At 42.1% G+C, this 17,310-nt stretch overlaps 1 protein-coding gene across 7 annotated transcripts; it reads left to right on the forward strand.

The window, feature by feature from the left end:
* On the forward strand, positions 1,754-16,024 carry FAIM (Fas apoptotic inhibitory molecule). 7 transcript variants are annotated; one of them, XM_021068456.1, is made up of 7 exons: positions 2,278-2,332; positions 6,583-6,641; positions 8,353-8,446; positions 8,575-8,707; positions 9,065-9,293; positions 11,754-11,803; positions 15,575-16,024. In XM_021068456.1, the coding sequence occupies exons 4-7, from the start codon at positions 8,597-8,599 to the stop codon at positions 15,719-15,721; spliced, it is 537 nt and encodes a 178-aa protein (XP_020924115.1). In that variant the 5' UTR covers positions 2,278-2,332; positions 6,583-6,641; positions 8,353-8,446; positions 8,575-8,596; the 3' UTR covers positions 15,722-16,024.

Here is a 17,310-nt window from a genome sequence, read left to right on the forward strand (position 1 = left end):
CAGGGAATGAGTAGGCAGAAAAGATAGGCAAAATTGGTAGGTTCCTTAATTCCAGGAATCCCAGAAACCATACACAAGGAGGATATATTGGCACAGAACCAGCCAGTGGAGGAATCAGACTGCCTTGCTTATTCTGGAGGCAGACTTGGGCACGCTTCATGAGTGGGCTGAACCCCACTGCACTCTGGGGCCCCTGGGCAGAGGGGCTCCCCAGGCCTTTAAGACAGGACCTATATTTTTCTTCAAACATATTGAATACTTTTCTAATAACAGGCCCTGTTAATATGAACTTTGCAAATCCCACAGGCCTGGCTCTGCATGCTGGCCCTGTAACTTCTGAAGGGCTTTGGGTCTCCCTGTAAAAAGAGTGCAAGTATAATCACTGGACTGTTGCGACAACAACAGGCAATGATACAGGAAACAAAAAGCAAGCATTCAGTAAATTACAATGTATTGGTCTTATAAAAGATATTCTGAGTCTCAAAGTTTTACAAGAAAATATGATTCTTCATTAAAAAATATTTTGAGTTGCTGCCCAACCAGGGTTTCCTGGTCCTAGCCCCAAAACTCACAACTGTTTCTCAGAAGAAGCAAGGACTAGGAAAAAGGAATTAGGGAGGTGTCTTTAACTAGCTCTGTCCCATATCTGGAAATTTCGACTCTGAGGCCTTATACCTTTCCCCCCTCATTCATTCTTCTGACAAGCATTTATTGAAAAACCTTCAGGACAGTGGCACAGAAGAAAATACATATATGAAAAGTCTTGGTCTTCGGGGAGTTTTCAACATAGGATAGCCAATAAGAAATCAGTGCTCTCGGAGGGGTTACAAACCCCACTAGTATCCACAAGGATGAGGGTTCAATCCTTAGCCTTCTTCAGTGGGTTAAGGATCCAGCATTTCTGTGAGCTGTGGTATAGGTTGCAGATGTGGTTCTGATCCCGAGATGCTGTGGCTATGGCACAGGCCAGCAGCTGCAGCTCTGATTTGCCACCTAGCTTGGGAACTTTCATACGCCGCAGGTGTGGCCCTAAAAAAGTGAAAGAAAAAAAAAAAGAAATCACTCTGTAAGCAGAATCCCTGTAACATAATCTATTCAGGAATTCAGTCATTACTACTTTGCAGACCAGTTAACCCAAGCAATAGATTTGTTTCTTATTCTCAACTCCTCTTCTCTGACATACTTGCTCAGCATCCGTGCTACCAATCCCAGAAGTCAAACTAGGCTTCTTTACATTAACATCAAGGGCAGGAAGAAATTACACAATGGGGCCTGTATGCTGCTGTGCCCTCCAAATCTTCAGGGCTCTCAGGACCCCTGGAGAATCCTTTCACATGTCCTATTTTGTTGCTGGGCCTACTCTCTAGCAGATGTGGGGAGGCACAAGAGCTGGAGAGACCATGGTCCCTGCTTTTGGGGATCTAGGTCTAAGTTGCACCTTTAGCAAAGATCACACAAACACTTGCACACCTCAAAGGGAACTGAGGAGAATTACAGGTATTGCAAGTCTTCGGGGCCAGGACAATTTTCCTTAAGAAACGATATTTGAAGACCAATCTCAACAACAAAATGGAGGTTAATTAAGGGAAGAAGCGGGCAAGAATGGGCAAAGAGCATCTGCAGAGGCCCTGGGACGAGAAGGGCCTTGCATCATTTAGGGGTTAAATGAAGCCAGGTGAAGCAAGAGCAAGATCATATATAGGGCCTCATTCCCCCCACCCGCCAGGAGTTCTGCTCTTTAAAGGAGTAACCAGAAGCCTTACTGAGTTTCAAGGAGGGAATGCCATGATCAGATTTCCCAGCCCGGCGGCTTCAGAGCAGGCAGGGTCTGTTTTCTGCCCACCTAGTTAACTAACCCCAGCGTCCGGCCATTGCCGGCTATCAGCTGGTTCTTGCCGCTGAGTCTCGGGAGAGGGTGAGGGCGCTAAGCCGGCCGCGGGGCCAGCGGGCGGGGGTTGGGTCGCTGCGCGGGGAGGCGGGCAACGGCCTGCGCGAGGCACCCCCGGGGACCTGAAGCGCGACAGAGTCGGCGCTCTCGGGACTCTGGCCTGCCGAGCTCTCGCTCGCTTCTGCGGAGGCTGCGTCGGGTTCTTGGCGAAGGGACAAAGCCCCGCGGCCTAAGTGGCCGAGTCGGAGAAACCCACGGGTACCCGCGGCCCTCGGAGCACAGGTGAGCCCCGCGGCCCAGGTGGGGCGACCCGGGCGGACCGGAAGCCCCCGCGCGCACCCCCCGCGGCCCCGGCTGCGTCGCGGGCGGTCGCCATCTCCAGGCGGCGGCGGGAGCCAGCGCGCCGAGCGGTGGGTGGTGTCTCCGTGGCGGTGCGATCCCGCGGTGAGACCCGGGCCCTGGCGTCTCGCGGTGGGTGGCGGGGAGACCCGGGCAGGCGGCGGGGCGCCCGGTCCTCGCCAGGCCTTGAGAACCGCGACTCCGGCCTCTTCCCGACTATAAATTCATATTTCTTGCCGTCGGGAAAGTGGAGCCGAAAAGCACAAGGAAGGAAGTGCAGGAACCAAGTCCCCACTCCTGGAAGTCACCGGGTTAACATTAAGGTGTATTTCTTTCCAGTCCCTTTCCTCTTATAAACATGAGCAGGCTGTATTTTTGCAGAACCTGTATCATAAAGGGCTGCAGATAGGCTTCTTTGTCCTAGTACATCCCATGCGTCTGCCTGTGGCTTTTAATGTTTTCCTCCATCCTTTTTATTGGCCGCGCAAGACAGCCTGGTGTGAGCCAGGTTGACCGCTCCTGGCCCCGGCCCCGAGTGGCAGGACCATGATTTACTTAATGGATTATCTTCCTGATGGCCAACATACAGGTGGTTTTCAGTTCTTAGCTATTTTGAAAAGCAGTTCATTGAGTACAGTTCCATCTAGGGGTTTAGAGCATGATTATTTGTTTAGAGTGAATCCCTTGTAATGCTTGTCCGTGGCTCAGAAAAGTTTTTCTCCTTTGGGGGCCTTGCATTTGGGAATAGTGGTTCACACCTTGCTGGACTTCACAGTGCCTCACAAGGGATCAAGGGGACAGCTTCAACACATCTTTGTTTTGCCTTGTGGCGGCCTCATGTAGAGCTTTTGCTGGGAAGGGAACTCTGAGTACATTAGCAATTTTAAAAATGATTTAGGTTTAACTTGGATAAACCACTACAGTCTCCAATATGATTAAACCTAAGTTAAAGCAAAATTCAAGCTGGCGTTAGACAGTGGAAATGTTTTAATGTTTAAGTCATACTCGGAAACATGGATGTTGTGTTGCTAGGGAAGGGATTTCGATACTGCACTGATATGTCACTCAGAAAGCTTCTTTGAGGAGTTCCAGTCAGGGTGCAGCAGAAATTAATCCAACTAGGAACCATGGGTTAAGGATCTGGCATTGCTGTGAACTGTGGTGTAGTTTGCAGACACGGCTTGGAGCTGGCATTGCTATGGCTGTGGTGTAGGCTGGCAGTTGTCACTCTGATTTGACCCCTAGCCTGGGAACCTCCATATGCCACAGGTGCAGACCTAAAAAGCAAAAGCTTTCTTTGAAACAAAGTTTCAAGTGAGTGACATAGTCCTTATCAGTGAAAATAAATGGCATTTGTGTTTCCATTCTTTTCATTTACATTTTTCAAAGTTCGTGTTGAAATAGAGGGAATTTTTCTTTGTAATGATCATTTTCCAGTTTGGTCACATGATCCTGATAATTAAATGTACATGTAAGAGTTTAAAAATGACAGTGGCTTAATTCCTTTCTCCCAAGCTGTAAAGCAGGGCCTTCCCTGGCCTTCCCACCCATTTGGATCCTTTCTCTGAGGGCCCATTGTGTTTTTAACTGTGTCTCTTTCCAAGGACAATCCCATGGCTGTGCTGTAATCTTCTTTTGGTCTCTCCAGAGTCTCTCACTTTGAGCTTAGTGCCCAGGTCACTGCCTGGCGTGTATGCAGCTGATGACTATGAGCATGGTGGATACATCTAGAATATGACATGTGTTTATTAAGTCCAATTTGTAACTTGGGGATCTGTGTGTGATAGATATTTCTCATTATTCAAATGACTGAGGTAGAAATCAGGGACAGAGACAGCTGTGATCATCTCTTATAGGTTTAATCATATTTCAGGAAACACTACTAGCCCGGCACCGGGGTCTTTTTTTTTTTTTTTTTTAATAATAACTGTCTAGGTATTAATCATATACTATACAATTCACCATTTAAAGGGTACAATCTAATGGTGGTTTGTGGTGTTTTTGTGTATTACAATATTAGTTTAAGTTGTAAAATATAAATGACAAAATTTGCCATTCTTAAATGTAAAATTCAGTGGCAGTAAGTACATTCATGATGTGGAATCACCAGTATTTCCAAAACTTTTGCAACACCTTAAACTGACACTCCATAAATAAATGTTGAATGTACGAATAAATGTTTAATAGTTGAGGGGAAAATTTTTTTACATGATCTTGATTTCTAACCTCCTTTCTAATTTGTTTTATACTTTATATGAAATATTATTATGATTAAGATGGACCATGCCTGGGAGTTCCTATCGTGGCTTAGCAGAAACAAATCTGACTATTATCTATAAGAATGAAGGTTCCGTCACTGGCCTTGCTCAGTAGGTTAAGGATCTGGCATTGCCATGAGTTGTGGCGTAGGTTGCAGACATGGCTCAGATCTAGTGTTGCTATGGCTGTGTCATAGGCCAGCGGCTACAGCTCCAATTCGAATCCTAGCCTGGGAACCTCTATATGCCGCCAGTGTGGTCCTAAAAAGACAAAACAAAACAAAACAAACCACACAGATGGTACCATGCCTTATCTTAGTACGATAATATTTAAGGTTCCTTTTAATGTGAAACTGGATAATTCTTTCAAGTTTAAATGCTGAAATACTGAACTTCCTGGAGTCTCTAAAAGTTGTAGAGCAAAATTTGAGTATTATCCAAAGTCTACTCTGATTTGCAAAGGATGCTTATCCAAGTTTATATTATGCTATTGGCTTCCTCTATTGCTGTCTATTCTCTTTGCTTTTATAGTTGCAGGATACCCTCCACTTTCCTGGGAGATACCCTAGGAGATATTTTTAAAACTAGAAAAATCCACAGATATATAAGGTATTAAAAAAAGAAGAGATTTATTTTAGATACAAAGTGTTTTGAACCTAGTTTTAATTCTAAAATTGTTAGTTTTCCTTTGCCCATTGCATTGCTTTTATGGATGCTAAGCTCTTCTTTAATGTCTTTTTAAAAACAGTTTGTGGGAGTTCCCATTGTGGCTCAGCAGGTTATGAACCTGACTAGTATCCATGAGGATGTGGGTTTGATCCCTGGTCTGGCTCAGTGGGTTAAACATTCAGTGTTGTTCCAAGTTGCCGTGTAGGCCGCAAATACAGCTCAGACCTGGTGTTGCTGTAGCTGTGGCATAGGCCAGCTGTATAGCTGTGAGCTGTGGTGTAGGTCACAGACGAGGCTTGAATCCCACATTGCTGTGGCTGTGCTTTAGGTCGGCAGCTGCAGCTCCGGTTTGCCCCCAGCCTGGGAACTTCCATATGCTGCAGGTATGGCCCTAAAAAAAAACAAAAACAAAAAGAAAAAGCAGTTTGTGGCTTCTAGCTGTTTCCAGTTTAAAAAAATTGACAATCTCCCATTTTTACAAGGAGAAAGCATCCTTGAACATTTATAAGGCGAAGGCTAGACGAGAGTAGATCTTAGGAGCAAAAGATATTTGAACTTTATTTTTCAATAGGTTTGACAGAGGTACAACTGCTACTCCCAAATTCTTAAATGTGGAGGGTTTCCTATGCATGTGAGTATTGTGTGTGCTTCTAATTGCAGTAAAACTTAATCAGCATTACAGCCCAGATTCTGTTTAGTTAATTACACAGGAGTTTTGAACTCTAGTTGGGCACCTCTAGTGACCTGAGCAAACCATGTAACTTGTGTGGATTCATTATTGGCAATAGTAAAATAAGTGGGCTTGAGTAAGTGGGCAAATTAAGTTTATTCTAGCTAACTAGCTTCGTAAAGCAAACTAACATATCCCTGGCTGCTTCCTGCAAGCTCAACATTTCTCTGAAGTTATCCTAAAAAAATTTTTAAACTTACATATTCCTCAATAATATAGCTTTCTAAAATTTAATATGAAGATTGCATTTTAAATTTGTTATCACCCTGTAACATTGATGCTTCCAGAGGATGCATTCTGTTTATCTTGGAGTTTTATGTATTCCCTGACCTACTGCCTCATACCCTTGGGGCTTCTTCTCAGTTTGAGAAGCACGGGACCCAGAGGAGCTCTAGGTCTCTTTCAGCTCTGACGTGGTATGATCCTTGAAGTAAACTAGAGTCTACTCTCTAGTTTTAGGAAATTATAAATCCATAACAGGAAAAATGTGGCTAATTTGCATGATTTAACTTCTTTCCCTGAAAATTAGAGATTGCAATTCTATTGTATGTAAAAGCTGTTTCATCAGAAACTGCATGCAATTTAAGAAAAGGATTGCAAAGTTAGAAAAATCCTTTGCACATGTCATCTTTGTTGCTCTCAATCTTTCTTTGCTGCAATTCTGCTTTTTTCTTTCCTGGCCGCTAATTGGATTAAAGACTGTTTTGCCAGCCATGGCATCTGGAGATGACAGTCCTATCTTTGAAGATGACGAAAGGTAAATGTTTTATTTTACAATAAAACTGGCTTATGAATCTTCCAAGATGGTTTTAATCCTTCAGAAGAGTATTTATCCTGGCTACTTTTTAAGGACATGTTTTATAATATTGCAGAATGCATAGTTTTGCTTTTCTGTGATTTTTGAGCAAGGGTGGCATGCTGGTGGTCACCACTACCCTGGCATCCTTTCCCACAGAACTGGATATAAGGTCTCCAGATCTCTCTCAGGACAAAGTTCTTGGCAGTCACTTTAAAATGATATAAAACCTGTTTCCCATCTCTGATTTAGAGCATACAAGGGAGATTCAAGTGAATGAAGTGTAGGATGTAGTGAAGAGAACAGACTCTGGAGCCAAGAGTGCTAAGTTTAAATCCCACCTGCCTGGAGTTCCTTTCATGGCTTACTGGTTAACGAACCCAATTACCTGCGTTGCTGTGGCTGTGGTATAGTCTGGCAGCTGTAGCTCCAATTCAACCCCTAGCCTGGGAACTTCCATATGCCTCAGGTGTGGCCCTAAAAAGCAAAAAAATAAATAAATAAAGTAAATCCCATCTGCCACATACTGTCGTTGTGACCTTAGACAAACAGTCTCTCTGATCCTCAGTTTCCTCATTTATAAACAGAGATGATAATAGCAGCCCTCTCATGGTGAGAATTCTTTGAGTTAATGTGTCAAGCCCTTAGAAGAGTGACTGGCACACAGTAAGGACTGAATAACCGTTAGCTATGATCATTACTGTAAGAAATGTTACTTCTCCCAAAGCAAAAAATCTCTATCAATATCAAAATATTGCTTATATATTATATATAATATATAATAGGTGAGTCATGTAGGATACATATATGATATATTTTATATGAAAATATCAATATAGGAAGTTCCCATATGGTGGATTAAGGAAGGATCCAGTGTTGCTGCAGCTACGGCTCAGGTCGCACCTACTATTCAGGTTGAGTCCCTGCTCTGGGAACTTCTACATGCTGAAGGTGCAGCCAAAAAAAAAAAAAAATACATATAAAAATATTGTTTAGGAGTTCCTGTTGTGGCTCAGCAGGTTATGAAACTGACTAGTATCCATAAGGATGCAGGTTCAATCCCTGGCTTCACTCAGTGGGTTAAGGATCCAGCATCACCATGAGCTGTCGTGTGGTTTGCAGATGCAGCTAGGATCTGGCGTTGCTGTGGCTGTGGTATAGGCCAGCAGATGCAGCTCTAATTCGACCCCTAGCCCAGGAACTTCCATATGCTGCAGGTGCGGCCCTAAAAAGGAGGAAAAAAAAAATATATATATATATATATTTATATATATATAAATTGTGCCAGAAACTTGACAAAACAGAAATCCTTTACATTTTAAATAAGATTTCTTGTAATAATAACAAGTGTATTATCTTCCATAACATTTTAATCTCTATTATAGGACATTTCTTCCATGACTTTTCTTTTTCTCAGTCTTTGTATTACAAATTAGAACCTTTTTTGTTAAAACAAATCCCTAGTTATTGGTTTAAGTATGAAAGGTTTTGAAAATTCTTGCTTTAGAATGATTGGATCTGAAAAAGAGAAACTAAAATTAAATACTTATTTTATAAGTGACAGGAGGGAGAATTAGAAACTTTTCCTGACCTTTCCAAGCATTATTCTGTGGCTTAGCTTAGACTACTATTGTGGATCAACTAATTGATTCTTAATCCTATTAATATTAAGGTGACTTTGTTTGGAATTATCCGACCATACCCATATATAGTAATTTCATCTTAAAAGAAGAATGCGTAAGATGGAGAAGATAGTTACATGTATTGTAAGTAGACTTTCTTAGGTAATATCACTTAAATATTTTAAAAATCTGATGTTTTCTTCTTGGAAGGATTAATTGGTTATTCTGTTACTGCATTGCCCTATTGTAATTGCTTAATTTTATTTCCTTAGCCCTCCTTATAGCCTGGAAAAAATGACAGATCTCGTAGCCGTTTGGGATGTTGCTTTAAGTGATGGAGTTCATAAGATTGAATTTGAACATGGGACCACATCAGGCAAAAGAGTGGTATATGTAGATGGGAAGGTAGGGGAAAAAATGTTACTTTGTAAATGTAATGTACAGAGAAGCCTGATTTTGCTAATGTAGATTCTTCATATGTGAATTTAAGGCTTTTCTCCTACAGTGGTTATCTTTTTTATATTTTGGCCTATATCACTTTGATGTACAAAGAAAACTAATAATAGTTATGGAATTTATAGTCTGTAACACATAATATTTAAACTTGAAAATGCCTTTATTTTCTAAAACCCTTGCATCATGAAGTAATAAAATTACATATAAATAGCATTATCATTTGTTCCCTTTAATTATATTATTTCTAAAGTTAAATATTAAATTTTTTCCACTTGTGTATTTTAACTTTTGTATTTTATTACTTAGGAAGAGATAAGAAAAGAATGGATGTTCAAATTAGTGGGCAAAGAAACCTTCTGTGTTGGAGCCGCAAAGACAAAAGCAACCATAAATATAGATGCTGTCAGTGGTTTTGCTTATGAATATACTCTGGAAATTAATGGGAAGAGTCTCAAGAAGTATATGGAGAGCAGATCAAAAACCACCAACACTTGGGTACTGCAGTTGGATAATGAGGACTTTAGAGTTGTGTTGGGTAAGTAAGAGCAGTTTCTGCAGAATTTATTGGCTTTTTTTATGGTGGCCATTTAAGTAGTTCCTCTAACTGTCCAGACCTTTGATGGGAACTTTGAATAGGAGAGAGTGTAAGTGCAGGTGTATTTCTCATATGTCCTGTGGGAATGAAGTATTCATTGAATCGACTGATTAATATATAAAATATATGAAAGCCAGCTTTTATAGTGGTGGATTTGAGGATGGTTAAAAAAAAGAAATGTGACCTAGACATTTGTTGTTATTTGATATTTCTCTTTAAAGCATGTCTAAGGGCCATCGGAAATTTAAAATCCATCATTGGGAAGGGGATTTTTCTCTAGGTGGCGGTAGGTTTAGGACTTTGCAGATCATAATCATCAAAGTAAATTCCACATAAAGTAAATCAAAAATAAAAATTAGGGAGTTCCCATTGTGGCGCAGTGGACACGAATCTGACTAATAACCATGAGGATACAGGTTTGATCCCTGGCCTTGCTCAGTGGGTTAAGGATCCGGTGTTGCTGTAGCTGCAGTGTAGGTCACAGACGTGGCTTGGGTCCTGCCTTGCTGTGGCTGTGGCTGTGGGCAGCAGTTCAACCCCTAGCCTGGGAACCTCCATATTCTGCAGGTGTGGTCCTAAAAAAAAACAAAAAATAAAATAAAATAAAAAGTAGGTCATTGGTCTTTCGGCTAAGTTCTGTTGTCACAGATTGGTCTGTGTTCTGTTTCTATTGGGTTTACAAAACTTGCAAGACAAATATTTACTAGTTACTACCTTTTCTCTCTTCTGGTTTACTCCTTGTATTTCCTGCTTCTCATATTACTGAGTTAAGACTATTTAGATAATCTTGTTGATTCATTGATTCATTTATTTAGATAATATTGAGTGCCTCCTAAGCGGCAGTTAATGTACCTGAGGATACACAGATAAAGACACTTTGCCGATGCCTTTAAAGTGGCTACAGTCTTGGGGGCTGTCGGGACAGTCTGCAGTCTAAATGAATGCTAGCAAATAGCTTTAAAAAAATGTTTTTAAAGAATGAAATATGTTTATCAAGTATTAAATGCACATAGTTGAAAAAAGAAGAAACCAATAACTCTCGTATAGTTTATTAACTGAGGAAGCTGGGTCAGTTTTTCTTGAGTTTGCTGTGGTCTGGATTTTATCGATTGCATTCCTCTGTTTTTCTGACTTTAATATTTCCTGTAAATTGGTAGTTGACTCTACAGAACTGGTTGAATGTAGATGTATTGGAAGGGAGCTTTGGCTGCTTCCATCTGAGGGGTCCTGGGGCCCAGACTGCTGTAGCCCTTTCAGACCCCTCCATGCTTCTCCCACACTCCATCCACTGTCAGGATGTGGAAAACCCCCTTCTGGTCCAGATGCTCTTCACATCTGCCCCCCCCTCCCCCCGCAGATGTTTGGTTAGAACTGGGGCTGCTGTTTGGGGATTCTTTAGTCTGTTTTGTTGCTTCCTTCTGCACAGTTGCCTGTGGTTTCATTTATGGCTTCTGGATTAGTGATGATGTTGAGAGGCATGTAAATAATAGCTATTATAGAAAATCTGAGTACATGCACATACATGCTCAGTAGGCCTACTAAACAGAATTCTACTTGTCACCACCATTGGGGTTTATTTTAGCATGGTGTGCCCTGATCGTGTCTGGATGAGCTGGGTTTCCCATCAACTGGTCGAGGATGCTTCCTAGACAGGATGCCATTGGGGTGATCCCTCCCATATCACGTGGACCCCTCTGGCTCAGCTCCAAGTCCTCTCTGGACTTTTTTTTTTTTTTTTGTCTTTTTTGCTATTTCTTGGGCCGCTCCCGCGGCATATGGAGGTTCCCAGGCTAGGGGTTGAATCGGAGCTGTAGCCACCGGCCTACGCCAGAGCCACAGCAGCGCAGGATCCGAGCCTTGTCTGCAACCTACACCACAGCTCACGGCAACGCTGGATCATTAACCCACTGAACAAGGGCAGGGACCGAACCCACAACCTCATGGTTCCTAGTCGGATTCGTTAACCACTGCGCCACGACGGGAACTCCTGAACTTTCTAAATAATGCTCCCATCTCGAGGTGCAGGGAGAAAAAAATCCTGTTCCTGGTGTCGACAGCTTGTCAGCATACAGGCTTCTCGGCCTTGACCTCTAGGCACATTTGACCCCTGGACCCCTCATGCATACCCAGGTCCCTCTTCTCTGTCTCCATTATGACACCCAAAGCTCGTATGACACCCAAATTTTTATTGGGATCACAATTTTCTCTTAAAAGACTGGTTTCATTTTGATTTTGTCTGTGAATGAAGAATAAACACAATTGCTTCAAAGTTAGAAGAGTTTCAAAGCCATGAAAGTTAATGGAATTTTCGAAATCCAAGTTTTCAATCTTTTAAAATAATAGAGTTAACTTTATCTTTAAATCATAGATAGTAATTTTTTCAATCTGTTACTTTTACAGAAAAAGACACTATGGATGTCTGGTGCAATGGTAAAAAAATGGAGACGGCAGTAAGTTGACCTTTTGACTTACTCTCCGCACGTGCAAAAAAAAGAGTTGAAACATTGCTGTGTTTCCTTATTATGGAGATTTTATAATTAATGAAGATCCTCTTGGTTAAAAACAAAGAAGAGATGAAGTTACTGTCCAAAATCTGAAGACCTTTCCTGGGCAGTGCCTGGGGCGGTGGGAGTTTGTCATGACTGGTACCAACCTCACGTTCTACCTTTCCTCTCCTGGACCGGGCTCTGTCCTACAAAGAGTTCTCACATTTAAAAAATTCCTCCCCAGAGGTTGCATCCTCCTGTGTTTATCCATGTGAAAGTGGTGCTTTATACACCACTGTTTCTCAAACTTGCCTGCATAGAATCAGCTGGGATCTTGTTAAAATGCATATACTAACATGTCCTTGGCTGATGCCAGAGCTGTGGGTCTACAGGTTGCACCTCTGAATAGAAAGCCTCTACAGCATACCCTCAAAGAAGATAGTACTTTTCTAAAAGCGAAAGTGGTGAAAAGAAGTGATGCACACAACATCAGATGACACCCAGACAGACAGGAAGGGGCACTGTCACAAACCCCAGAAGACAAGTGGAATTTGTAGACTAGCAGTGCCAGGAGGCTCCCCCACTCTGTAGCTGAGCACAAAGAAATCCCCAGTGTGTTGGGCTTTAGCTGCCAACTGTTTGCACTGCTATGACTGTGGTGGGGTGAAGACGGGTGAATTTTTCAAGTGGGAAGGAAGCACAGCATAGGGAGGAAGTGAAGCAGAGACAGTCTTGGACAGCAGGGGGTGTGGGACTAGGAGCTGAAATCACTGAGTGGAAACTCCCCTGTTTATGAGGTCAGCTGGCAAGCTGGGGGTGTACCATCACTTGGGATCTCCTCTCATGCTGGCTTTGGACATGAACTCCAGGGCTGGAGATCTAGGCTCTTTTTCCCTGGCACGTTTTAGCTAGTTTGCACGTAGTTGCTGTCGTAATCTCCCTTATCTGTTACGAGTCTGGGAAGGTCAGGAGATGTGCTTGGAGGGAAGGTCTAGGATGAATTTCTTCAGCAGACTAGAGAGAACCCTCTTGGTCTTGTAGCTAGCTGCTTCTAAGGAAGTGCCCAAGCCAGAAATCCAAAGTTAGAAAGATGAATGCTTTTCTGTTTCTTAATCCTGTATTAATTTTTTTGACTTTTTAGGGCCGCACCCACGGCATATGGAGGTTTCCAGGCTAGGGGTCCAATTGGAGCTTTAGCTGCCGGCCTACACCACAGCCACAGCAACAGCAGTGCCAGATCCAAGGCGTGTCTGCAACCTACACTGCAGCTCATGGCAATTCAGGATCCTTAACCCACTGAGTGAGGCCAGGAATTGAACCCGAGTCCTCAGGGATAGCAGGTTCATTAACCACTGAACCATGACGGGAACTCCCTGGTATTAATTTTTGAAAGGAAGTTTAACCAAGGCTTGCTCAAACTTGATCCTCAGAGCTCAAGCCACCCTCCGAGTTAAATCCACCCATGGAGACTTTTATGTAGAGAGGCTTGGAGAGCTCTTCAGTATTTTATGGCCCCTTTTCACCAGTTTCAGTTACCACTAACACGGATGGGGTACCTACTGTGTGCCCAATGCCACACCTGGTGGGCCTTCCCGTGCTTTCTTTCCTACCCTGAAATTCTCTAGCTGGAGACTCAGCAGTTTGGGATCACATTCCTTCCCATCCTCCAGGAATTCTGCAGTGCAAATGAAAAGAGAATGTTATTTTAAGAATGTAGTTGTAAATAAGTTGAAAATAATATCCATTTACAAGGTCATTGCACCTTGGTAATTGATGAAGAAACACAAATGTTTGGACACTAGCTCTTTCTCAGCCAGTTGCCTCCTCATTGTAACTATAACCTAGTTTGCAGGGTGGTTTTGGCAGCTGCATATCTGGGCAGCCTTCCCCAGCACAGTGCACACCTGCTCATTGTGCCTGTGCATTACTGTTTATTTTCTCCATTTCCTTTTCATCTCAAAGCATCATGACCAAGATGATTATATATCTGTCAAATTGCTATGAAGCTACTTACAGGGATTGCCTTATTCAACCCTCGCTCTCCCCTCTAAATTGATTTTGACGGAAGTATGATCTGAAGGCTTTTTCAAAGCTCAGTGTAAAAAAAAAGGTGAAAAGAACACACTGGACTCTAGGAAAGCACCCCCGGTCCTTATGGTGGTCAGTACACCTCAGTGTTGGCCAGATTCCTTGCCTGACGCCTCCTGTGCCTTCTTTGGTTAGAAAATGTTACCTACAAGGCCTTGCTCTGTCTGCTTTGGCTGCCAGGAAGCTCAGAGCCAAGTTGTAGGTCTGAAGGTGCTTCCTTTGCTTTCTGGCATAATTTCTTTTTATCCCTATCTAAGCCTCCTGTTCTTCCTTCTCTGTACTATCTTGGCCTGTCTTTTTACTTTAGATCAGTATCGTTCAATGGAAATATAATATGAGCCACAGATGGGAGCTTCATATGTAACTTTTCTAGTAGCCAGATTTTAAAAGTTTTAAGGTGAAGTTTATCTTAATAAAAATTTGATTTAAACCAGTAATAATAGTATTTAACATGTAATAAATATAAAGTTTCTAGTTATTTACACTCTTTAAAATTTTTTTATGGCTGCACCCACGGCACATGGAAGTTCCCAGACTAGGGATTGAATCCGAGCTGCAGCTGCCACCTATAGCACAGCTGCAGCAATGTTGGATCTTTAACCCACTGTGCAGAACCGGGGATCAAACCCGTGCCTCTGCAGTGACCCAAGCCACTGCAGTCAGATTCTTAACACACTGTGCCACAGAGGGAGCTCCTTGTTTTACTTGTTTCATTCTAAGTCTTCCAAATCCAATGTTTATTTTATACTTAAACAATATATCTCACTTCAGATTCACCAGGTTTTATGCGTAATTGCCATGTGCAGCTACTGTACTGGACAGAGCAAGTCTAGACTTAGTAGTGTTTGGTATTTATTATAAGCAACCTATACCCTGGAGAATCAGATTTTCAGGATGGTTACATCCCTTACTGAAGGGGGCCTTCAGCAAGTTATTTAACCACTCTGTGCCTCAATTTCCTCATATATAAAATGTGGATAATAATCATACTGCAGTCAGGAGTTCCCATTGTGGAACAGCAGAAAGGAATCCAATTGGGAACCATTAGGTTGCAGAATTGATCCCTGACCTTGCTCAGTGGGTTAAGGATCCGGTGTTGCTGTGAGCTGTGGTGTAGGTCACAGATGCGGCTCGGATCTGGTGTTGCTGTGGCTGTGGTGTAGGCCGGCAGCAACAGCTTTGATTTGACCCCTAGCCTGGGAACCTCCATATGCTGCGGGTGCAGCCCTAAAAAGCAAAAATAAATAAATAAATAACCATACTGCAGTCAGCTTATTATGAAGATACAATGAAATAATGCATGTAAATCATTTTCATATAGAATAAATCACAGTTAATGCTATCAGGTTTATCATTTTTACTTTTGAAAAGTCTATATTGTCTACATAGAATATGTTATAGACAGCCATGTGTCCTTTTTTTCCCCTCTGAAACTGAAGATTCTTGAAGGTTATACAAAGTAAGAAACTTTCATTTCTTAACACAGATATTAAAGTATCTAAATACAGGCATCTAACTTTAATTTTGCAAAGCTTAACATTGAACTAGTATGTGCTTCATTATACTACCCTTTTTAGGTGGTGTTAATGCTCTAGACAGAGATAAATGTTTCTGGAACACTAACTCCTCCTTCTTTTGTTTGCCTAGGGCGAGTTTGTAGATGATGGGACTGAAACTCACTTCAGTATTGGGAACCATGACTGTTACATAAAAGCCGTCAGTAGTGGGAAGCGGAAAGAAGGGATTATTCATACACTCATTGTGGATAATAGAGAAATCGCAGAAATTCCTTAATGACTTCACATTAATGAATTTTAATCTTAAGAAGTAAAGATCAAGACTTTTAAATTACTGTGGTAATTAAATATGTCCAGTATGTACTTTTCAGTACATTTAGTTGCCATGTTTTTATTTTTTAATTACTTGAAACTGTAGTGTTCCAAGGGTCAGGAAAAAAAATTATGTATCATAAGAATTGCAGTTTATTTTATAAATAATGTAAAATGTTCTAAAGTTAAATGGAAAATAAGTTGTGGACCAAAATCACTAATGTTTTACAAGAGCAACTTTTACTATAATAAATACTATAAAACAAAATTGGTATGGCTTGATTAGTGTTTCTAAAAATGGTGGCTTTGTATATTTTTAACCTACGCAGATAGGTTATCTCTCTAGTTTAAAGCAGGTGGTATATAAGGTGCTCTTCTCTGAAGGTCTTTCAAGGCAGGATATAGTTTAATAGTAGAGCCTTCTGGAGTTCCCTGGTGACCTAGCAGTGAAAGGATCCAGGGTTGTTATCGCTGTGATGCCGGTTCAGTCCCTGGCCTGGGAACTTTTACATGCCACAGATGTGGCCACACACACACACACACACACACACAAAGGTAGCATCTTTTATCAGGGTATTTCATGTCCATTATCACAGGGGGATCCTCCATAAGAGGAGGAATTCTCTATTTTGTAGACTTGTTCTGTCCACTATGGTAGCCATTAGCCATGTTGCTATTCAAGTTAAATTAAAACAAAATACAATTAAGAAATCAATTTCTCTATCATACTAGCCTCACTTCAGGTCCTCAGCAGTCACAGGAGGCTGTGGCTACCACCCTGGACAGCACAGACACAGAACATTTCCATCATCACACCATGTTCTGTTGGACCGCACTGGCCTAGAGACACTGTCTCAAGTCTAGTGAGCTGTTTAGTACTGGTACAGCTAGGATTGAAACTAAGGTTTCTCTGACACTAAATCCATGAGCTTTACTACTCTCTCCCTGCTGCTCACATATTTCTAAGAGATTTGGGACAGATCAGAGGCACAACCATATTCTAACATCAGGACAGAGGAACTAAGTGGCAGGAGAGCAGTGAGGGGAGGTGGCCCAGGCAGGCAACATGGCGTGGTGGCAGAGTGAGCATGTTAAAATCAAACTTTGGGAGTTCCTACTGCGGTGCAGTGGATTAAGAATCTAACTGCAGCAGCTTGGGTCACTGCAGAGGACCCAAGCAACAGGTTAAAGGATTTGATGTTGCCATAGCTCTGCTGTAGGTCACAGCTGCAGCTCGGATTCAACTCATGCTTCCATACGCATGAGTACAACCATAATACATAAAATAAAACAAGTCTTTGACTTCCTCCTGTGGCATTTGTCTTATCTGAAGTCTTTTTTTTTTTTTTTTGTCTTTTTTTGCTATTTCTTTGGGCCGCTCCCGCAGCATACGGAGGTTCCCAGGCTAGGGGTCTAATGAGAGCTGTAGCCACCAGCCTACCCCAGAGCCACAGCAACACGGGACCCGAGCCGTGTCTGCAACCTACACCACAGCTCACGGCAACGCCAGATCGTTAACCCACTGAGCAAGGGCAGGGACCGAACTGCAACCTC

Source organism: Sus scrofa, chromosome 13 (assembly GCF_000003025.6).
Source record: "Sus scrofa isolate TJ Tabasco breed Duroc chromosome 13, Sscrofa11.1, whole genome shotgun sequence".
NCBI classification, from domain to species: Eukaryota; Metazoa; Chordata; class Mammalia; order Artiodactyla; family Suidae; genus Sus; species Sus scrofa.

Excerpts from the sequence above, each read along its gene's own strand:
- FAIM (XM_021068454.1), top strand. The coding sequence starts at position 6,598 with ATGGCATCTGGAGATGACAGTCCTATCTTTGAAGATGACGAAAG. Across the intron at positions 6,642-8,574 it reads ATCTTTGAAGATGACGAAAG|CCCTCCTTATAGCCTGGAAA; the intron begins GTAAATGTTTTA and ends TTATTTCCTTAG. Across the intron at positions 11,804-15,574 it reads GTAAAAAAATGGAGACGGCA|GGCGAGTTTGTAGATGATGG; the intron begins GTAAGTTGACCT and ends TTGTTTGCCTAG.